We start from the raw sequence: 24,333 nt of genomic DNA, 5'->3' as shown, positions 1-24,333 counted from the left end.
TAAAGATTTATTTCAACATTATTGTTGTCTGCTCCCAACGATAAGTGTTGTCTGCCACTCAAATTAAAATAAAATCGCCGGTATTTGACTCATATCGTGACAGTAAGAAACTAAACAGAACTAAATTAAGTTGAAAATGTTACAAGCTTTATGTTAAGAATTCACCAAAAAACCGTTCAGGCTCATATCTTTAAAAAAACTAAATAAATCAGTATATCGAACGTCAAATAATTCGGATACTACATTTCGGATGATAGATTTATATTTTAGATCTATATAAAAAAAGACGAGTGTTGACCAACTAGTGTATGCCCCTAAATAACATTATCCCCATTTTTTCATAAAGGATAAGTTAATATTGGTTAAAGGTTGTAATTATGCATGTCGTCCCTCCTCAGTTCCTAGCCACATTAATGCGCGTTTAGGGAACTTTTGGATAATATTATATTTGGATATTCATTTTTTTCCCTAAATGCCACAAGTCAACTGAGCAGTACCAATGTAAAATATATTCTTCATCTATTACTCCACATTACTTAACACTTCACTGTTAAATTAAAACACAAAAGTTACACTTCAATTATTTTAGAGTCGCCAAATCAAAAATGGGTTAAGACTCTGAAGTGGCTGTTTATATGGACTACCCAGTCCCTGGCCTAGGCTTTGATTTTGGGAATGCAAACTTGGTACATGTAAATGCAAGAATTTCATTTCAATCACTTTTACATGTACATGAAAAAGAAACACCGATGCATTTTGTGAAACCACTAACCGAGCATTATTGAGCTGCATGCACAGAATAAAAAATAAACAAACAATCACATTAAATTAAAAAAACAAACATTCATGCTTTTCCAAAACAAACTAAATCCAAAAACAAGCTGATATTCCAAGTTCAGCCGGCTTACCGGGGTTGATATAAGATATATTAAAAATTCAAATCATATAATAATGGATATGTTTACTAATATATATATATATATATATATGTATATATATATATATATATATATATATATATATATATATACTTTTTGTATTTATAAATGATGATTTAGATTATGTCAATATTATGATACAAAGTGGATGTGTAATGAGTCATGTAAATTTTTGGCAGGAAGGTGATCACCACAGTTGTTCCATGTGGTTTGCCTGGTGATAATTTGTGTTTATTTAAAAGGGTTTTATTATAACATATTAAAGATGGCATTAGAAGGTAAAATAACATATATAACAGTTCGTAAAGAACCAGAACATGCCTAAAAAAATTGTTGATATAAAACATGATGCTGTAGTGACAATATATAACATAGATTCATAGCATTAGCATTATTTTCTGTACTTACATTAAGGCATTAGCTGTACAAAGAGAGGATAATAAACAGAAAGTGCATATCTAAGAAAATACATTGAAAATATTTTATGCATTGTTTATTAAAATAGTTACATATACATAATCTGCATACTCCAAAGAATGTTCTTCTGCCAAGGTTTCTCCAAAAATAACACATGTATACAAATCATAAGAAAATATGTTTCTATACAAACTGATCTATGACAAACATGGCATCAACATGTACCAAGCTTTCTTGATAATTATTTGTATCCAGTATAAAGAGAAATTACATAAAAAGTGAGTTTGAATGTAATTTGTAAAAAATCCTTTTCTCTTTTATAGTCCTGAAAGTTGAATTTTTTATATCAACAAATCACAATCAATCAATTGTGTTAGTAACACAATTGAAAATTAATTACAGTTGTGGTGTTGCGTGATTGGTTGATTGACATTATTCCGTGATGTTATCAATGTATCCTGAACAGGTCAACATATTCACCATTTGGTAAAGTCCCGGTGGCCATGTGTTCTAGCTGTCTGTTTCATATTTTGTTCTTGACTTTACCGGCTTGAGTTCAAACCCCACTGAAACCAAATATTTTTTATGTTCTAACTGTATTTTTTTTCTGCAATTTTGATATCATCGATATCATAGAGTAAAAAATAACGAGAAAATAAGTGTTTTAGATGCATTACCAGATCAATGCACAATGATTCATTAGATACAAAACTATATCTATTTGGGGAAAAACAAAACATTGGACTTGCTGTCCTATCAGTGCTACAAAAAGAATGTTAAAAAATATGAGGACATACAATTAGTTGGTGAGACAAAAATGTTTAGGTATTAGGTTTTTTATTAAGTGATTTGTTATAGGTCAAAACACAAACATGTCAAGGAAATCAAGTTTATCATTCTCTGGATTATCTATTTGTCTACATAGTCTATTTAGTCAAGCTTAGTCTTGTAATATTTTTGAAAGCATTTTGCCTGAATAGTATGACTTTGTTGTCTTAATAGTCATAACACTCCCAAATTTGTTGTAATGTCATAGACTGCCAACATAAATGTTAAACTACTTGTAAACAACTTATATTATATGGAGTACATGACACTCAAGTGTCCACTTAAGGCTACTATATGATTGTTGTTCTTTACCAAAATCCGGAATATGACTTAATTTTAAAGTAGGATTTGGAATACATGTAGGATACAGTATAAACACTGGTGTTAAAACGTCCCAACCCTGCTTCATTTCATATATTTTATTCAAATCATGTAATTTCTTACATAAATCAGTTATAACCTTCACATGGAAAGGTGAAATAAGATGAATGTGTAGGCCCGGCATGGTAGGGGCCAAGGAAAAGTTCTATTTAAGGAAGGTCATACGAGATTTCTGGCATAACATATTTTATGGTCCTTGGTGAAGGCTATTCCAGTAAAACATATAACCTATGTGGGGAAGGCATTTATTTAAATAGTATATGGGTGGGTATCTTTTTTCGCTAATTTGGATCCCGCAAGGGAAAATTTGTTTCTGTAGGGGTTTGGTAGATTTTAAAAGTGCCTTTCCCCCGGGGTTTATATGTTTAAATGGGATAGCTCTGAACTACAATCCAGCAAAAGCAAGAATTTATAGTGGTTATATAATAATGTATTTATCACACCTTCTGGAATAAATAACAATTAAAATTGTTTTTCCCACAGTATCACTAAATTTAATAGAACTATTTCACTAAACTAAATTTCACATTATTTGTTTCTCTTTTTAGAGCATTTCTGAGCCATGGGAATAATCAGTAAAATCCGAAAACCTTCAAAGAACCACTTTATTCTGGTGCTACTGTGTGCAGTGATTGGCTACCTATTGAGGTCACATGACAGTTATGAACTCCGCCCTGTTTGGAGAAAGAGAGCAGAGTATCATCACTTTCAAAACAAGAAGTATCCCATGAAAGATGAACAGCTGCCGGTTCCCATCATAACTGACCTTGACAGTGATGGTATTAATGAAATTATACTCATAACTAACGACCTTAAGCTGAGTGTGATGACCTTGCCAGATCCCGTCAAGGACGAGGAGGACAAAACTCTGCCACATGTGGTGGTTAAACACAAGGTCGTGCTACCCCAGGCTGCGGATGGGGGTCAGGACAAACCCTCCGGTTGGCCGGTTTCCATGGTGACAGGCTTCACTGTGCCCTATCAGTCCATGCTGCAGGTCCGGCAACAGGTACAAGTCTTACATATATGTAACGTACACAAACTTACTTATAAATTAAAATTATTGTAAACAGAACAGAAACTGTTAATCATAAAACGTAAATTGTATGCACAACTTCTTAACAAAAGGCTTGACGAATCTAAATGAAGCTCCTTATAGGGGAGATTTTTTATCAATTTCAATGAAAATCAAAACACACATTTTGAGTATTTACTTTTGCCTATCTTTTCCTTATAAATTATATATTATAATAATTCGAAACATTTTCCCCAAATTGTTTTAAGTAATTTACTGATGTTCAAATGGTAAAATATGTTTGATATTATAGGGTGAGATATGATTGTTTTTTCAGTCTATAGTGATAGTGACCAACACATGGTGGGTGTTCTGTTACTCGTCTGACTTGGAACTCATGTGGCAGAAACAACTACTCGACTTTAAGGTATGGGTTATGTGATCATTTGTTTGAGCCAAATGTTGATTGAAATGATTTACAAGTATCATTACATATATACGTCATACTGTATATAGTGGATTTCTAGTAAGTCGTCATTAAATACTTAATTGATTTAATGAGTTCAGGAAATATGTTAGTAAACAAGCCTTTGGCAAGCTTACTAAGATATTTCCTGGACAGGTTGTGTTTTTAGGATGAACTAAATCATCAGATTCTTTTTAAATGAATAACAAAAAAGACTTACCTGTGCTGATGAAATTCAGAAAGAATCACTGCATTAACACTATTGTCTTTAACAAGATTTTCCTTTTTACCAAAAAAATCACACTCAATGAAATGATGTCATCATCATTTTTCAATATGTTCATTTCATGCTTAGATACAAAAAGTTATGAAGGTTTTTAGGAGAAAAAAACGTAAGGTCAAGAGAAAATATCACGTTTTGTCTTATATTAATTAAATGAAAAATAACTGCTTAATTCAAATAAATTTTTATCATAAAACAAAATGAGAAATTAACGTAGGACCTGCTCGAATTACCAATTAAGCAAGAATTGTTTCCAATTAAATTGTTAACAAACTTGCTGTGTGTCAGTGATATATATGGTATATGATACAAATAAATAAGTGTTTATATTTAACCGGAAACAAGGTAATGCGTATGAATATATATAAAATTAAGATTTCAAATCACATTGCAAATTTGCTTCACATGTTCATTGTCAACACGTCTTGTGCTAGTCACTGAGGTTTGATCCATGTATCACATATACTCTGATACACCTGGACAGTGAGGATGAGAGTGGTCTAGTGGTGTAGGTATCCGCCTTTTACCAAAGAAATGGTGGGTTCAATCCACACAATGGGTACCTTTTGGTTTACCTGGACAGTGAGGGTGAGAGTGGTCTAGTGGTAGTTGTCCGGCTTTTACCCAAGAAGTTGTTGGTTTGATTCCCACCAATGGTACCTTCTTGATGCCTCTCAAAATGGACACCTGTACTGGTTTCTACTCAGGAAAACGACTTGAATGTGATTTTTTAAGCTGTCAGCTTTTGTCACAATCAAACTAAAAAAAAATAGTTAAAACTAAAATAACTTGGTCAATAGTTAGCCCATCTTCAATCATGAACTCTACACTTTGATCAACAAGTTCAAATTCTTATGATTTTACTTGGCCTAAGAAATAGTCATGCTGTGTAAAATTAAGATTTTCATCAAGCATAGCAAATTTTGTCCCAGTGCATTGATAGTGGGCTTGTGCTTAGTTTGCACCATACATCTTCTGCATTTCTAATCTATGAGATTATTTTGACATATGTATTTTGATGTGGTCAGGAGCAGTTTGCGAATTACTATGTGAAGTCGATGGGCGCACTGGTGACCTCCCACTCAGTGAAAAAGTCAGATGATGGGCTGATTATCGTCGGGGGCAGTTACGCACATAAACAACACCTGGAGGAGACAAAACCAGTACCGGAACCAGAACAAGAAACAAACGGGTACCTGATGTTCTGTACAGACACATCTATTATACCAGCATTACAATGCTACTGATATGACTATTAAGGATGTTTAATGCCAGAATGGTTTTAACAAAACAACTTTTACCACCTTATATCAATGAAGTCAGTTTATGTATATATTTCCGCTTTCAATTCATGTTGCCATAACTCAACATTATCACGTGATATCGCTTTGAATTCAATCACCCATGTATCACATATGCTCTTGTACACTTTGACCTTGAGGGTGAGAGAGGTCTAGTGGTAAAGGTGTCAGCCTCTCACTCAAAAGGTTGTGAGTTGTGGCTGCTTACAAGATGTTTTTGCCTGTATGTTTTGTAGAAAAGAACTTTTACAAATGTATATCTATTAAGTTGTGTACATATATATCTTGCCTCCAATCTGAATGAAATTTGTTAATACAAAAAATCAGATCCATAACTGGGTTATTGCAACTTATTGCCCCAACACCCTGGCTTCCGCTGGTTTTTACAGCGTCGTTTATACTTTGGAAGGTTACTTGACTGTTGGGGTACTTCCAGGTTGCCCACTATGTTATTGAAACAATGCAAATATCAGCAAGGGCTAATTTCAAGCAATTTTCTTTTTTGGGGGATACTTTTTTTTTGTTTAATAACAACAAAAAATGATTATTTTCTCTTGCAGTACGGAGACTGATGAAAGCCCGGACCATACGGAGCACACAGTAGAGGAGACGACATACACCCACTTCTCCACGTTTGCCCTGGCTGGGCGGGACGGCTCCACCCGCTGGCACCACCTCCCTGGAGAGTTCGGGGAACAGGAAACAAGGAAAGAGGTACACATACATTACCGAATGTAGATTGATTCTCACATTGTCAGTTTGGAGTTGGAAGGAAATTTTGTCTTAATTAGTGAATATTTTTATTGGAGTCACAATGTGTCAGTTAATCTGTAGGTCTGTTAAAAAAGTTATGTGGAGCAAATATCTCCCACAGTTTCAGCCAGACAGTCCTGAAATATGATCCCTATGAAATGTATTACATACAGTGTCGTCATTTGTGGCAAGTTGATTCAAGAGCTTTTGCCCTTTAAATGGACCCTGTCAACTTTTGTATGTAATCAATTTATAACTTTCCTAAGAAATTTGTAAATCCTACGAAGGTGATAAGTTAAGATATTAAATGGATTTTTTAATATTATGAAATAATCTCCATAAATAAGAAAGTAAAATTCTGGCAGCAGGGATCGAACACCTGTCCTCTGCACTCATGCTGGACATAGTAACTTGGATTGAACTATTTCACAATTTAGAAGAGATTGTTTTGAAACTTGGAACACATGATCACTATGAACTAGTGCCCGACATTTAGTTTGTTATCCATGTCCTATTTGTCTTATGTGCCCTTAAAGTTAAATTTTACACTTAAAGCTATAAAGTGTTGTAAAGTGAACTACTTTCAATATCAAGAAGGATTTGTTTCGAAAAAACAACCTTTTTATTTTCTACCTCAAAATATAACAGAATCAATGCGACATTCCTGGGTAGTCATCACTCTTGTGGTAGCTGTAGGTATTAACCAGGTTTTTACATATGTACATCATTGTTTGTGCAGAGGGCCTCAAACTTAACTATGGAACTGAATACCTTTTGTTAGAGGAGACAGATCTTAACCAAACTTTGTATATAGGAAGAGTTTATGGAGACATTTCATGGGATTGTGTTTGGGGTCCCTGGGGTCAAGGTCAAGGTCACTGTTACTAAAAATTGAAAAACAGTTGAAACTGAATAACCTTCAGTAGCTTCGACATATCTTGACCAAACTTTGTATATAGGAAAAGTTTATGGAGACCTTTCATAGGAATGCGTTTGGGGGCCCTTGGGTCGAGGTGAAGGTGATTGTTTCTAAAGATAGAAAAACAGTTGAAACTGAATTAATCTAGTTAGAGTTGACACATCTTGAGAGTGTAGGCCTTTCATGGAATTGCATTTGGGGCCCCTTGGGTTATGGTCAAGGTCACTGTCACTTAAAATAAAACAAAAAAAAACGATTGAAACTGAAAACTTTAAAGCTGACATATCTTTACCCAATTTTTTATGGGATTGCATTGGGGGCCCCAAGGGTCAAGGCCATTGTTACTAAAAATAGGAAATGGTTTGTACTTAATATCTTTAGTTAGGGTTGTCATATCTTGACTAAACTTGGTATTAAGGAAGAGTTTATAGAGAGGTTTCATTGGGTTGCGTTTGGGCTCCTGGGGTCAAGGTCAGTGTTTAAACTGAATCTCACAATGAAAGCTGAAGTTCTGTCATTCATTGAAAACCTGGTTTGTTGCATTGCGGTATTTCTTGTGTGTTTCTGTATAGACTCATGTGGATGTAAGGTATACTTTGTATAGTGAATATCTTGCCTGAAATCAAGTGATACAGAATGTACATTGTGTACATACCCAATAGTTTCTGCCACATTTCCTAAGCTAAATTGTATACTTATCTCCCAAATATATAAGTTGATGATTACATAAAAAAAATCAGAATAGAATTGGGTCCCCATACCTTTTTACATGGAAGTGTTGATGTATTCTCAAAGAAACTAATCTCCATAAGTCTATTTTTAAGGCATTTAATTGGAAATCCTCATTTTAGTCAAATGGCATATTCTTTCAATGAAAAATGTCCGAGAGCCTCTTCCAAAAATGGTAAAAACCCACTAAGCTCTGGGACTAATTCTCGTGCGTGTTGCATAATCAGATCACTATGACTAGACAGGTTTCAAGAAATGGAATTGACGATAAACATGACAATAAATAGTGTGGCTTAATTCTGGGTCAATGTAACTTTCAAGGGTCAATAAAACTATCAATATACATTTCAAAACCAATTTATTATTGAATAAGGCCTTTAAAACTTTTATTGTATTTAAACGGGATAGAAATAAAAAGATGATAATACATACATTAACCAACACAATTTGTTTTTGATGATACTAAATTTGGACATATGTTTTTAATAATACCAAATCAGATTATTTGTTTTTGATAATATGAAATCAAGATATTTGCAGGAAAATTCTAAATCAGAATGTTTATTTTTGATGATAATGAAGAACTTTATTTGATTTTAATAATATTTAATCATTTTATGAGATATGATACAGGGGTAAATTTAAAAACAATTACAAATATTAATAATGAATTATTTCGACAAACACATACTTGTTAATTTCACACACTTTCTGTGTGTTCTTGTACATTAGCAAATGTATTTTGACAGTCATATATAAAGTAAACTCTAGATTAACATACATATAATGAATTGAATTGAATTAAACATAGTTTGAAAATGATTTACACACTCAAGCAGTTACAGTTAAAATATAAAATATTACTGGTTTGCATCTAATTTCATTCCATTACTTCATCCACTGTTGCCAAATTTTGTTGACTTTCTGACTATCTCTCTACTGGAGTTCCATCACCAGAATGTCATTTTGGTGTCCAACCACAATCAGTCTGCCAGTGTTGTTGCTGTACCAAACTGCCTTTTGATGGTAAATGCCCTCTCCATTCTTGACCAGTGTTGCCAGCTTCTTCCTAGCTTCCTGGTCAATCTGCACCACAGTGTTGGAGACCCATGAACACACAAACACATGACCTTCCTCACTCACATGTACACCATGTGGCCCACTAACTTCTTCATCTTGCAGTGTGGCTAGAATGCTGCCATTGATGTCAATTGTAATGATCTTGTGCCTGGAAAAATCACAGATGTGGATTGTTTTGCCATCTTTGGTCAAAGCAAATTGAGCCACTGTCTGGGCTGGTGATTTGACTTTATATATTGTCTTGACTTGCTTTCCAGATGTAGTGTAGAGATACAGGGCAGTCATGGAGCCCACATACAGCATGTCCCTATGGTGCCTGATTGAATTACAGTCATGGTTAACTGAAATCTTCCTTGTTATCTTGATAGTGCCAGCTGACACGTTGAGGAAGTGAACCTCATGTCTGACAGGATTAGTACAGTTTATTGCTACTGCCACCTGATTACCAGTCACATGACAGATGTCTTGAGGCTTTGTAGGAACATCACAGTGGGCTATTACCTTATACTTCATGTTCAATATCTTCACGCTGCTATTCTTGTTATCTACAATAACAGTCTCTCCTGATGGAAGTTCTGTAATACCCATAATATCACAGGTAAATGTATCTGGCTTGATGTTGACATTGAAGGTTGACTTTTTTTTAACCTTAAAAACCCTTAACTTATCAGGCAATGGCCTGATATGTTCAGAAGACTTCTTGTCAGACTTTTGATGGCCACTCTGTGTTTCCCGATATCCCTGGATCTTGCCTAATGTTTGCATATCAGACAGCAGTTGTGTAACTCTAGTATCAGGCAGGAAAGTGACAGTCAGTTCAGGTTTTGTAGACATCTCCTGGAGCAGGCTGTTGGCCTCTTCCATCTTCTCTTCACACTTCCTGAAGCCAATGTAGACACTTGACTCATTTTTCTTTCCCTGGGCTTGGATGGTTTCCAGCAAGGCTTTGAGCAGGTTATGTATGTTTGAGCAGGAGTCAATGTCCTTCTGTAGTGTGTCATCCAGGTCAGTCAGGAGGCTGTCCATCTGTTCCACTGTCCTCTTCTCCAGCTCATCCAGCAGCTGGTTCAGTTTCTTCCTCAGGTCTGTGATCTTTCTCAGCATGGACTTGCCACAAGTCTTCAAGGAGCCTTGGTTCTTCTTTCTGACCTCTTTAACCTGGTTCAGACTTGTTGTTACCTTAGCAACCATAGATGGGAGCTGCGTGAAATCGGCCATATTGTATACACCCTTAGCCAGATCTGAGATCAAGCTAATACTTCTGCACATCCTGTTTTAAAGGAAGTAAGAATAGTAAATGAGTGACTGGATTTATAGTTTTTAGTTTTTTAGTTAATGTTTTTATAGAATCTTAAATAGTTGTATGCTTTAGTTTATGTGTAACACAGTTGTCTGTAAAGCTGTATGTATTGTAATTATGTCTCCCCCTCTCTGGGGGAGACATATTGTTTTTGCCCTGTCCGTCAGTCCGTCCGTACGTCACACTTCGTTTCCGATCGATAACTGGAAAACCGCATGACCTAGGATCACCAAACTTGGTAGGGAGGTTGGTCGTGAGGTGAAGAGGATCCCTATTGTTTTTGGGGTCACTAGGTCAAAGGTCAAGGTCGCGGCGACCCCCCAACATAAAAAACATTTCTGCTCAAAATCTTGAGAACGGTTTGACCTAGGTTCACCAAACTTGGTAGGGAGGTTGGTCATGAGGTGTAGAAGAACCCTATTGTTTTTGAGGTCACTAGGTCAAAGGTCAAGGTCGCGGCGACCCCCAATGTAAAAAACATTTCCGCTCAATATCTTGAGAATGGTTTGACCTAGGTTCACCAAACTTGGTAGGGAGGTTGATCATGAGGTTTAGAAAACTCCTATATTTTGGGGGGTCACAAGGTCAAAGGTCAACGTCGCTGTGACCTCTAATGTAAAAAAATATTTCCGTGCAATATCAGGAGAATGCTTTGATCTAGGTTCACCAAACTTTGAAGTGAGGTTGGTCATGATGTCTAGATGATCCCAATTGTTTTGGGGGTAACAAGGTCAATAGTCAAGGTCGTGGTGACCTTCCATGTAAAAATCATTTGCGTGTAATATCTTTATGTCTCCCCCATTCATGGGGAGACATATTGTTTTTGCCCTGTCCGTCAGTCAGTCCATCAGTCTGTCAGTCAGTCAGTCAGTACGTCACACTTCGTTTCCGCCCAATAACTATAGAACTCAGGAACTTCATACTTGGTATGCTAGTTGCTCATGACTAGTAGATGACCCCTATTGAATTTGGGGTCACTAGGTCAAAGATCAGGGTCAACGTGACCTTGAGGTGAAGAAACGGTTTCCACTCAATAACTAAAGATCCTTTGGGTCCAGGAACTTCATACTTGGTATGCTAGTTGTTCATGACTATTAGATGACTCCTATTGATTTTGAGATCAAAAGGTCAAAGGTCAAGGTTACCTTCAGGTAAAAAATGTTATGTTGGCAGTGACCTTAAGCTTAAAAATGGTTTCTGCTCAATAACTAAAGAAAGCTTGTACCCAGGAACTTCATAGTTGTTCATGACTAGTAGATGACTCCTATTGATTTTGAGATCAGTAGGTCAATGGTCAAGGTCACCGTGACCTTGAGGTGAAGAAACTGTTTCCGCTCAATAACTAGAGAACGCTTGCAACCAGGAATTTCATACTTGGTATGCTAGTTGGTCATGACTAGAAGATGACCCATATTGATTTTGAGATCACTAGGTCAAAGGTCAAGGTTGCCATGACCTTGAAGTGAAGAAAAAGTTTCCGCTCAATAACTAAAGATCCTTTGGTTTCAGGAACTTCATACTTGGTAAGCTAGTTGTTCATGACTAGAAGATGACCCCTATTGATTTTCAGATCAAAAGGTCAAAGGTCAAGGTTACCTTCAGGTAAAAAATGATACGTTGGCGGTGACCTTAAGCTTAAAAATGGTTTCTGCTCAATAACTTAAGAACGCTTGTACCCAGGAACTTCATTCTTGGTACGCTAGTCGGTCATGACTAGTAGATGACCCCTATTGATTTTGAGATCAGTAGGTCAAAGGTCAAGGTTGCCATGACCTTGAGTTGAAGAAATGGTTACCGCTCAGTAACTAAAGAACACTTGCACCCAAGAACTTAATACTTGGTATGCAAGTTGGTTATGTAGATGATCCCTATTGATGTTGTGATCAGTAGGTAAAAGGTCATGGTCACGATGACTGTGAGCTGAAAAATGGTTTCCGATCAATAATTGAATAACGCTTGCGCCCAGGAACTTCATACAATGCAAACTTCGTTTACATTTTCCATGATTAATCAACAACACTTTCTTCTCTTCACTATTTAATATAATCGAATAAACCAAACTTCACTGTTGGTTTGTCTCCAGTCCAAAGTTACAAATTTCATGTCCATCATTTATTTTTTCTCAGCTACGACCACACAATAGGGGAGACAAGCGCTTTTTCAAAAAAGCAATCTCTAGTTAGTTAATAATGTTTAATTGGTAATTTTTATCTACTGATATAAGTTAATCAACATTTCACCGTTGAACTTATTTTATGTACATCATCGAAGCGCATAAAGTATGACAATTAAGAAGATATATGATTGTGTATATTTGGCTACAATTCAAATCACTGTTTTAAAAGATCATCCAGATTTGAATAATTGCAATGTGACCTTCTGAATTTATCTTTGTAACCTTAAATATTAAAGAGTTATAAGAAACATAATGGACACATTGCCCAAACATTTTAGCTCCTAGAAATATCTGGTGTCTTGGTTGACAAAATGTTGATAATTTGATAACATAACTGTTACGGAAATAAATAAGAAGTTAATCTATCAGCTTAGAAGTCTAAAGCTGAGATTTATGACCTCTATTATGTATGAAAATCAATCAATTAATATAGGCAGGAGCTGTAGTATCCTCTCAAATGATAAGAGAAATCAACAGTGAGTGATTATGTTACTTATACCCAAGATATCTTGGTTTTAATAAACAGATGCATTTTATAGAAGTAATATAATCACTAACCTGTGATTCCAGGACAAACAGAGGTGGCAGCACATCTCAGCGTGGTCCTCACATAGAAGTTTAATGACCTCTTGTGGGTGAAGGTCACATTAAACAGCTGCATTTTAAAGAAGTAATATAATCACCAACCTGTGATTCAAGGACAAACAGAGGTGGCAGCACATCTCAGCGTGGTCTTCACATAGAAGTTTAATGACCTCTTGTGGGTGAAGGTCACATTAAACAGCTGCATTTTAAAGAAGTAATATAATTACTAACCTTTGATTCAAGGACACAGAGGTGGCAGCACATCTCAGTGTGGTCTTCACATAGAAGTTTAATGACCTCTTAAGAGTGAGGGTCACATTAAACAGCTGCATTTTTAAAGAAGTAATATAATTACTAACCTGTGATTCAAGGACAAACAGAGGTGGCAGCACATCTCAGTGTGGTCTTCACATAGAAGTTTACTGACCTCTTAAGAGTGAAGGTCACATTAAACAGCTGCATTTTTAAAGAAGTAATATAATTACAAACCTGTGATTCAAGGACAAACAGAGGTGGCAGCACATCTCAGTGTGGTCTTCACATAGAAGTTTAATGACCTCTTAAGAGTGAAGGTCACATTAAACAGCTGCATTTTTAAAGAAGTAATATAATTACTAACCTGTGATTCAAGGACAAACAGAGGTGGCAGCACATCTCAGTGTGGTCTTCACATAGAAGTTTAATGACCTCTTGTGGGTGAAGGTCACATTAAATAGCTGCAATTTAAAGAAGTAATATAATTACTAACCTGTGATTCAAGGACACACAGAGGTGGCAGCACATCTCAGCGTGGTCCTCACATAGAAGTTTAATGACCTCTTGTGGGTGAAGGTCACATGAAATGAGGGTGCCGTGGTGCCCCTCCCACTTGTCCACATCCTTACGGCCCAACACAGCATGCTGTTTGAGAATTTTGGTGTGAAATGTCAGGCATTTATCACAGTAGTATTTTGAGCAATCCGCACAGAAATACTTGGCCTCGGTATTTAGCTGGTCTTCTTGACATGGATAGCAGACAAAGTCATGGATCAAATCAGATGCCATTGACATCGAGTCTTTAAAGGACTTTGTGTGCTTTGAAGCCATTTTTAATCAATAATTTTAAGCACTCCTTGCAATATGTCTGTTAAATGTCACAATTTCAAGCAAGTTTTAAATACTTTTTTCAAGATCTAGTCTTGTTATCCCCTTGACTACTGTATACATATCGCATAAGGCTTTGCTGATCATTTCTTAACAAGGAAGTTTAATGATACACTAGTGGAAAAAGAAATTGAGCATGTTAATATTCCAAAAGACATGTGATTTAGTCCAATTGATATTTCAATGCAAATCTAAAACAATAGAAGAAAAAAATCAACATTATAAGCTGTCTTATATTTTGCTAATAAAGAAGCAGTATATTATCTGTATCACAGTCAATTACTTCATTCAGCTATTATACCTTGTAAATTGATATCATTTAAAGAAAAAAAATAAGTTAAGGAATACATGATTGTTAAATTTAAGTATTTGGTAGTGATCAAGATTTATATTTTGCAAGAATGCTTACAGCTCAAATGTCCTCATGTTTTCAATTTAATTTGTTCTGAGTCGAAGATGTCTTAATGTATAGTTGAACAAGTATTTTTAAGGTTTTCTCTAAATATAATGGAATCATGAACATTAATACAAATGAATAGTTACAAATATTGAGTAAAATGATTGCACAGGTGGTGGCATAAAAACTATTGTCAATTTTATTAAGGCAATATTGTTGTTATCTTCACTAAATGTGGATGGGCAACTTGACTGAAATTTAAAAAAAAATAGTCTCCTTGTTTTCAGTAACAGTGATGTTTCCGCCCTGAAACGCCTGATTTAAGGAAGGGAGTGTGTTGATTTCATCTAGTGGTGTCCCTTCATGATCCCTAGGAAATATAGTTATTGCCGATCCCTGAAAACTGTTTGGTGTCAAATTTTTACTAGGCTAATTGGGTGTTCCTTATTTTAGTCATAACGACACATTTTTACCAATCAAAAAGGCTTTGGGCCTTTTCCCAAAATGGTTATAAACACAGCTTAGGTCTGGGACTAATATTCATGTGAGTTGTGTTATCAGAGCACTTTTAATAGACAGAGAGACAGAAGTATTAATTGAAGTAAAAAAAATCTTAACAAGTATTAGGAAGAACCACAGAAAAGCACATTAATAAGAAATGTACCTAATTATACTATGTATTTTAAGGATGCTAGCATAGATAGGACACAGGCAAAAAATAAGTGAAAAATCTTGTAAAAAACCTTAATATCATAGATAGGACGCAGTGAAAAAATATCAAAATCAGCAGCCACCATATTTGATTTGATGAAATTTATTGAAGCGTGAAAATGGCCAATGTAATTAAAAAGTACAGCACATCTACATAAATAATAAAATAAAAATCCTGATGTCGCTCTCCATCATTGCGATTTGTAATAGCAACAGCTGTATACTGCATGTATTAGTAAATGTTATCAACATGTCAACACTTTCAGCTTTGCATTACAAACACGTGGTATAATGCAATGAACAACACTGCCATCGCAACTGTTTGTACTGTACTTTAGAAATATATCGTGAATTTTTTGCACCTTTACACTTTGACAGTGCACTATGATTCCACTTCCTGGGTCATTTGAACGGGAATGTCATTTTCGGGCAGGCGGGCTTACATCAAACATTGGTTTCCGCCAATAACTTAAGCTTGCATTGATGGATAGTGATGAAAGTTGGTGTGACGGTAGCTTATATAAAGAGCTAGCTAGCTTTTGAAGGGTCTGGGGTCTAGGTCAAGGTCACTGTTTCTGAAAATAGAAAAATGGTTTCTGCCCGATAACTAAAGAAATAATTGATGGATAGTGATGAAAGTTGATGTGATGTTAGCTTATGTGAAAAGTAAGCTTGGGAATGCTTTTGAGAGGGCAGGGGTCAAGGGCAAGGTCACTGATACTTAAAGTGGCAGAAACATTTGTTTTTGCCCTACAACTTAAGCTATCATTGATGGATAGTCATGGAAGTTGGTGTGTAGGTAGTTTATGTAAAGAGCAAGCTTATGATTGTTTTTGAGGTGTGGAATAAAGGTCAAGGTCATTGTTGCTAAAAATAGAAAATGGTTTCTGCCAAATGACTTTAGTAAAATTTGATGAATAGTGATGAAAGATGGTATATGTGAAGAGCTATCTTGGGATTGATTTTGAGGAGGGTGGGGTCAAGGTCACAGTTACTAAAAGTAGAAAAAATGTTTCTGCCCAATAACTAGGAAAGAATTGATGGATAATGATGAAAGTTGATGTGTATGTAGCTTATGGGAAAAGCTAGCTTTGGATTGCTTTTGATTGGGGTGGGGTAAAGGTCACTGTTACTAAAAACATAAAAATGGTGTTTCTAGTTCTTGTTGTGTTGGGTATTTGTTTTTCGTGATACAAGAACCTTGTCATGAGCTTGAAATATAGAGAAAAAGTACTTGCATTTATGGTTTTCTTTGCTAACATTGGAAATATAACAGAAATGCACAGATTCGTATATGTACTAGCAAAATAAAGAAACTGTGCAAAAATAAACCAGTCCTGAAACCCCCTGAGAAATAACAACTTTTAAAGATGAATTATTTCTTAAAATTTTTGCTAGCATATTAATGTCTCTCATAGTTAAGGTAAACACCATGTTATCATGGAACGGTTGAAAGTATTTAGGCAGATTTTTTTCTGCTAGTATATTTCAACCAAATTTAATAATTGCTTTAAATTACTCATCAGCTTCATGTTTTAGATTACATTGAACATTTTATATAGTATTATGTTTATTTTGTAAACCTTGAGAGATCACCATTCCCAATGTCTGCTACAGGAGGAAGGTCAGGAGCATCACTGGAAGCTGTCGTTGAAGAGACACCGTCTCCACATCGGCGAGTCTCCCTGGACGTACTACAAGAGTGAACTCTTCAAGGCTCTGGTATGGGGAATTGTTGCAAAGCATGCATAATTATATGAATATAAATGCTGTACTTTTTCCGCAGAATGAAATGTAATTATATATCAGATACTGTGTTTAGGTCTGCAATTAATTGGTGCCAGAATATATTTTTCAAGAAATCTTATTCAGAAACTATGTGCATTCTAGTAGCCTAATAATTTCTACATTTGGGACTTACCATTGGCAAAATAATTGATTCTCCTTTCATTTTAGCCCTTACTATTTACATCGTAGCATTTCAAATAAACATGAAAGTCAGATTATTTTAGTGGAAACTATGTTTTCCTTTTGATTTTGGGCATAAGAGTATTGGAGTATATTGGAGTAATGTGATTTGGCAAAACTGCAATAAAAGAAAATGGAATCATACAGCAAAATATTGCATCATAAACTAAACTTGTTCCTTATTTATACATCTCTACAGCCCCACAACTGGCGTACAGTGCGGGATACCAAGTTTTCCCTGGGTCGTTACCAGAAGATTGTGGATGAGAACATTTACCGGGAGGGGGAGGAGGAGGCCACACAACAGGACCCCACACCCGCCGCCCTCGACCCCAAGCATGTCATTGGTAGGTCTCTCTACATATACAAAGAAGTGCAACAAATATATTCAATGTACGATGAAGTTCTGTTTTTCCTGTTCTTGTCTAAACTATTATACAATATCCCATTATGGACATTAACTTGATTCAACTTAAGTTTCTGTGTGTAAAATTAACATCCACAGTACTAAAGCTCAGGATTATTTCTGAAATCAGGATTGAGAGCTTTTAATTTCAGACTAAAGTGCAGATGCAAAGATTGTTCTTTGCTTTGGACATATACATAAACAAATAGAAAAATTTACCTTTAAATGAATATAAATAACTTTGGAAACAATTTCAAAATGGGTCTAAGGCCCTTAATCTTCTTTTTGGCATGAATCTCAAACTCATTCTCAATCTCATACTCAAACAGACCCCTGGCTATGTATCAGGACTGACAATTATCAGCCATTTGAACCTCTGATATGAAATTATTACCAAACTCAGTATCTGGATTACACTGGTGTAAACTGTGGAAATATTGTACTGTAGAGTGTAGATGACCTATTACCGTCATTATATTTGGCAAGAGAAGTCTGATTCTTTCTTTTGCTGTTATAATGCTTATTTTATAGTATGGTTGAAATCTGGTTCTTGCCATGTACTTGTCATTTCTTTGCCGTGTACAGGTTATGCCTATGGAGGTCAAAGGCCACACAGTGACGAAGAACACATAGTCAACCCCAACGCTGTTGTAATCAACCATCAGAACGGTGTTGAAGTGTTGAACCTGGTCAGCGGGAGACCAGTTACCCGTCTACAACTCCCTGACGATGGTGCCATATATGGTGTAGTAGACGCTGAAAACGATATCAAGAAACTCTCATGGGGTGAGCAGGAGAACTATAGCCCTTGTTTCCTGGACATCCAGCGCCTATTTCCCATCAAGGAAAACCTTGAACGCTTCCCTGTGTGTGTCACACGTCGCATGTTCTTTACCACCAACTGGGTCTATGATGAAGACATGTTTGTCAAAATTCCACCTGTCATCATTAAAAGGTATTTAGAGAGGTTTAGGGACTATAGAAGAATGTTGGTGTTTAAATAAGCGTTTGTGGCTATGTTATGGCGTATGTTTTTAGCTAGAATCATCACCCAAGTTTGCTGTTGGTGTCACCTTTCACGTTCGCCAGAATACAATGGGATGTATAAATTTCTCGTTTTGCCTTTCAGTGTTGCCCGTAAGTCTGGCGTAGTTCGCCACCTGCTGGGACACCATCTGAGGAAGGAGATGGACACCTATGATCTGATAGCCCTCGGCAGCATGGGGCGCATCACATCTGTTGACAAGAATGGCGACTTTAACTGGCAGGTGGGACTTTCTTTTTTTTCTTTTTTTGTGTACATCATATTTTCAATATCTTGTTATCAAAGCAGACATTATTTTTTAAAGTATTGAGAATTAAGAAAAATATATATATAAAAATAGTATATATCTTTGAAAACCGTCATGCCCCATAGGACTACAAGCAGTGGTAATATCAGTTGAAACTTTTGTCCTTTCATGCAGACCCAGACTATGGCAAACTGGGACAGTGTGGCGCTGGCAGTTCGGAAGATGAAGAAGGGGGATTGGACAGAACAGCAACATGAGTTCCTTAACTCCTTTTACCCAGACAGGGCACTCATGCCTCTACAGTTGTATGGTGACAAGGTAAAGTGTCACATACAAATCTTTCTTACATTATTGGATAACAAATTTATGCCTTAAGGTAGCACACCCCTAATGGGCACCATTTCAAACTATGATCAGCTTGATAATTTCTTATTGTGTATCATTTCCTGGATTTAAAAGTAGTTTACCATCAAATAACAATTTTATTTAAATTTGAATTACCCTACCTCCATTTCAGAATAGTCAAGAAAAATGACATCACCGGAGAGACAAGAAAATTCCTTTATTTCATTTATTTTTCAACATTTTCGTAATAATTTGGTATCAGAGTAACAAGAAATACATTTGTTTTCAGAAATAATACATTATTGATCACATCACCAACAAATATAATCATACTGTACTGAAATAGCCATATGATATTTCATTTTTTACATACTGTTTTGACTGCGTAAAATTGGAACATCAATGTTTAAAAGCAATATCAACAAGTTCTACAAATAGTCATGACCTGTTCTTTATTAATAATTATCTTTAATCTTTTGGGAACATTATTCAAAAATCAAAATGTTTTACCGTCTCATTTAAAAAAAGAAAAAGTTTGTAATTCCCAACCACCTATTTCAGCCGTGCCTGCAAGTTATAAAACCTTCACAGAAGCTAATACTTATGTGTAGAAATGTATTTAATTACTTTTTAATGAAAATACACTATTAACTTCTGTAAAAAATGTTAGCTAATGAAAACAAAGAAGAAAAAAAATAAAAAAAATATTTGTGCTTCTGGCTGGTTTCGAACCACTACCTTGAAACCCTCAAGAGATTTATAGTCCTGTGCTCAACAACATAGGCTAAAGCATTAAAATGGAAGAGTTTCAAATGGAGGTTTTCATTACTACATTAGGGGTGTGCTACCTTAATCCAGTTTATGGTAGCTTTAGTAGAAGCGGCACTCCTGCAGCATTGGTGATGCAGTATTGATTAGAAATTTGAGTGTCATCTCATACTATGAATTAATTGGCTATAATTTCTGATTGCAAATGTTAGAATTCTGGTTTCGTCGCATTGTGGGGCTTCTAGTTATGTGCTTGAAAGCCTTCAAACAAAATTTACTGAATGACAAGTGTTCTGTTCAGTTTTGTATACAGTAGTATAATTACTAGCATGTTTTTAGCTGTCTGCAACAATTTTATCGACAATGAATGATTAATCATCTTACATTCCTCGTATTATTTCAGGTAAACCTGTTGTCTGTGGGCTGGTCTGGCCTGAGCCTTATAGAGTTGACCGAGGGTCGAGTCCTGGCTGAACACAGCACTCCTTGCCCCTCCACTGGGCCTCTCGTTGTCGGGGACTTCAACAATGATGGCTACAACGACGTCATCTTTACTTGCAAGTTAGGGTAAGGGCGTTTTTTGTATTGTATTATACACTTACATTGCTTCTTCGTACGTCTAGATTATAAGTATATATCATGTGTTTCTGGTACGATAGAAAAATCTGACCCGAGGGCACGTGCCCGAGTTGGATTTTTCGATCCAGACTGGAAAAGCATGATTGATATTTTTTCTTGCATATCTTAAATTATCAATTTGTGGGAAAATTTACATGGAAAATGCACTTTTGTACATTTCATCAAAAAGCGCGTGCAACGTTGTTTACTGACGTCATAAAGCGCAGTAATTTTAAATCACTATTGAAGTCAATTAAAAGTCTTACATAATTATATATTTAATTACACTTTATTGAAATGGCATTATACACTTTTCATCAACCATACAATAAAAGAAATAAGAAGTGGCATGTTTTTGCGCGTGACTCACCTTACATGGGGGGGTGTAAGACAGGTTTTTCCAGCACTGGTCACATGACCTGAAACACATATCCGGGATGCAAGAATGCAGTACACATTTTTTTTTTACACTGTAGTTAATTAATGAATAAAACATACTCTTGCTGAATTAGGAAGAATAGCAAAATTTAAGTTTGTGTGCGTTTCGATCCTGTCAGTTATTTTTATGCCATTTTTAGCTCGTCTGTTTTTCGAAGAAAAAAAGTCGAGTTATTGTGATAGCCTTGGCGTCGTCGGCGTCGTCTGCGTCTGCGTCTGCGTCGTCGTCGTCGTCCAAAAACTTTAACCTTACCTCATAACTCAAAAACCGTTCAACATTTTCACATTAAACTTGCTACACGTGTTCCTATTAACACTATGCATGTTTATAGCAGGTCATATAATTTTGCCTTTAATTAATATTGAGTTATCCCCCCTTTTCGACTTGGAATTTCATCAGACGAGCGTTGGCACCCACTCCGCGGTGCTCTTGTTTTATACTTTGCTGGCAATATTTTCTTACAATTACTATGTTCACTGCTAAGTTCTGCATTCTCTGTGTTTGCACAGGTACATAGGGTTCTCTCTTCACCGTAAGTCCAACCACTCCTACAGCATGATGTATGGGGTCGCAGTGTTCCTCATGATTCTCGTAATAGCCTGGGTGCTCTCCCCTGAGCGACACCGGAGACTAAGCGACAGTGATGATGACTCAACTTGATGAACCATTGTGTCTAGCTGTGATAATGGAATGACTTTTGACAGCGGACGTGACATGAAATTGTTGTGATTTGAATATACAAAACTGTTGAACCAAAAACTGAACAGACAAACTTGTTAAATACTGAGGCAGACATAATCTGGTTTTAGTGTTATGTCACTTATTCCTTTGGGTAATCAGGTTCAGGAGATAGCCTAACTTGACCATAATTTGTGTTATGATTTCGATACTATGAGAAAAAAATGTACTGGATTACTTTTTAACATATCTCAAACATGTTTAGCTGTGTGGTTCATCTGAGACTCTTCCACACTCTAACACAAAACCAGTTTGAACCCGTTAAGTTGGATTCAAAGTCCAAAAACCAGTCTCAATTTGAGGGACAGATAATGTGCACATATTTAAACATATGTAAAAGCTATATAGTTAATTCTTTAAAGGACAGATTTTAAGCAGAATAAAGCTTTTTCATTTTCAACTTATCCTTGGTTCATAAACAACATCAAGGTATTGTCATAGCCATGGCATCTGTGTTGGCTATGCGATCTTTGTCATAGTGCAATAGCTTTGCAATAGATGAACTATTACTCAAAAATAAGATTTAACACATTTAATACAATACAGTTTTAATATACCAAAAATGATGAATAAATGTCGAAAACAATAGATCTTATGGAGGATACCAAGTTTAGTTTGAAAGAAATGTGCGGAAAACACGGTATTGCTATCTTATGAGATCACAGTAAATCTTCTAGCATTCACCAATCATTTAATATTTTAGCATTTTCAGCTATTAATACATGGTTATAATATTGGTAATAGTAATTATTATTTTTCATAAGTGCATTTTTTAGTAAGTATTTGAGGGTGTATCACTCAAAATCTATGTTTGTTTTACATGTGTATGTATTGATTTTGAATAATAGTGTCACTTGAACCATGGCCATCTCAAATACACTAACACAGATATTAAAATGAAACTTATACACATGTTGTCAGTGCTTGTGTAGCAAGGCCAAAGCTCTTGCTTGAATTGGTGTCGAGTTATGATCCCTTTCTGACAACAAAGAGGAGATTTGACTTTTGCTCTGCGACATACTTGGTATGTGTTACTTCAATTTGTTACTGTGAAGGGTATAAGTGTCTGTGTCCTTTTACAAATGTCTCTTGTTATGTTTTACCACAGTGCTTTCATGCAGTGTATATACAGATTTTATGCCTACAAATTGATGTTAATAAATATATTGCTCATTTATTTAGAAAATCAGTCTTATTATTGTATTGAACTTGAGTTATATCCATCTTTTGTACTATTGTTTGGTAGAAACTGGTATGCATATAAATGGCATCTCATTGAGATATAATTTACACTCAAGTGTCCATTCATCGTATAAATAAGAACGTCAGTAAAACTGACATCATGCTTCGCTAAATGTTCATATGATTTTACTATTCAAACAAAGAACAGGAAAACTGTTATTTCTCTTTGTGAACATTGTCATTATAGTATTATAACAATAAATAAATTGAAAAATAAATAGATTTTTGTTTGAATTCAAATATGAATCGCCATTGGCGTGTCTATTTTCATTGTCCTTGTGACAGTATCAGTTTTGTTAAGATGCGAAGCATGGAACAAAGATAGAATGAAACCTGGTTATTTTGTTTATTTGAGTTGATCCAAGGTCTGCCCGCGCCCATTGGCTGCATTATAGCTTGACCCCGTATGTGACGCCATCACGACTTAAATTGTGTTTAAATGCCATAAGTGACATAAGACAGAAGTGACAGCAATTCGCAGTCAAATCCCGACATTGGAAGACTTGAAGAAACAGAGTGAGATGCGAGAGATCCGGGTCTAACACCCTAGCCCTTTTCAAAGAGACCTCTTGGTTCTTTAACATGCTCGGTGTAAAGCACTGATAACAGGATACAACTTTCCTGGGTTGAACAAGTACTGAGTACATCACTTTTCCAAGCACTACCCTTTAAATGCCCAGCGCCAGGCAAGGGAGTAACTTTTACTAGCCTTTAACGTCTTCCGGTATGACAAGGCCAAGGATCAAAACCCATGACCTCTTGCCCCATAGGCAGCTGCCTTAACCACTAGGCCACGGAGACAGTGTTGACCTTATCAGTTTTATTTAGATAGAGCTGTGACAAGGACCCCCGCTAAAATCCATCCCAGAATACAGTATTTTAAGTGGTGAGAAGGCAGGTTTAATTTAATAATATTTTAATACATGAATGTAAATACAATGAAACAATCAATACAACATAAACAGGTTAACATAGAAGTTGGGACAAATAATTAATTATCATTTTAACATGCAAAGGGATTGGGATATGAGTTAAATCAACATCAGTCAACATTGGCCATGCAAACACTGGATTGTGTCTAACTCATAGAATATG

General features: G+C 35.8%; 1 protein-coding gene across 1 annotated transcript; it reads left to right on the top strand.

Moving 5' to 3' along the window:
• The first annotated feature begins 31 nt into the window (after positions 1-31).
• Positions 32-23,481, top strand: LOC128244968 (uncharacterized). The gene is made up of 12 exons (XM_052963137.1): positions 32-102; positions 3,113-3,573; positions 3,917-4,006; positions 5,357-5,520; positions 6,190-6,343; positions 17,040-17,144; positions 17,590-17,737; positions 18,382-18,751; positions 18,926-19,064; positions 19,263-19,406; positions 20,605-20,768; positions 21,768-23,481. The coding sequence occupies exons 2-12, from the start codon at positions 3,127-3,129 to the stop codon at positions 21,916-21,918; spliced, it is 2,076 nt and encodes a 691-aa protein (XP_052819097.1). The 5' UTR covers positions 32-102; positions 3,113-3,126; the 3' UTR covers positions 21,919-23,481.
• Positions 23,482-24,333: the final 852 nt, after the last annotated feature.

The sequence above is a fragment of the Mya arenaria genome, chromosome 8, assembly GCF_026914265.1.
Source record: "Mya arenaria isolate MELC-2E11 chromosome 8, ASM2691426v1".
Classification (NCBI taxonomy): domain Eukaryota; kingdom Metazoa; phylum Mollusca; class Bivalvia; order Myida; family Myidae; genus Mya; species Mya arenaria.
Note: the sequence above shows the minus strand (reverse complement) of the source record. Positions and strands in the feature narration are given on the sequence as shown.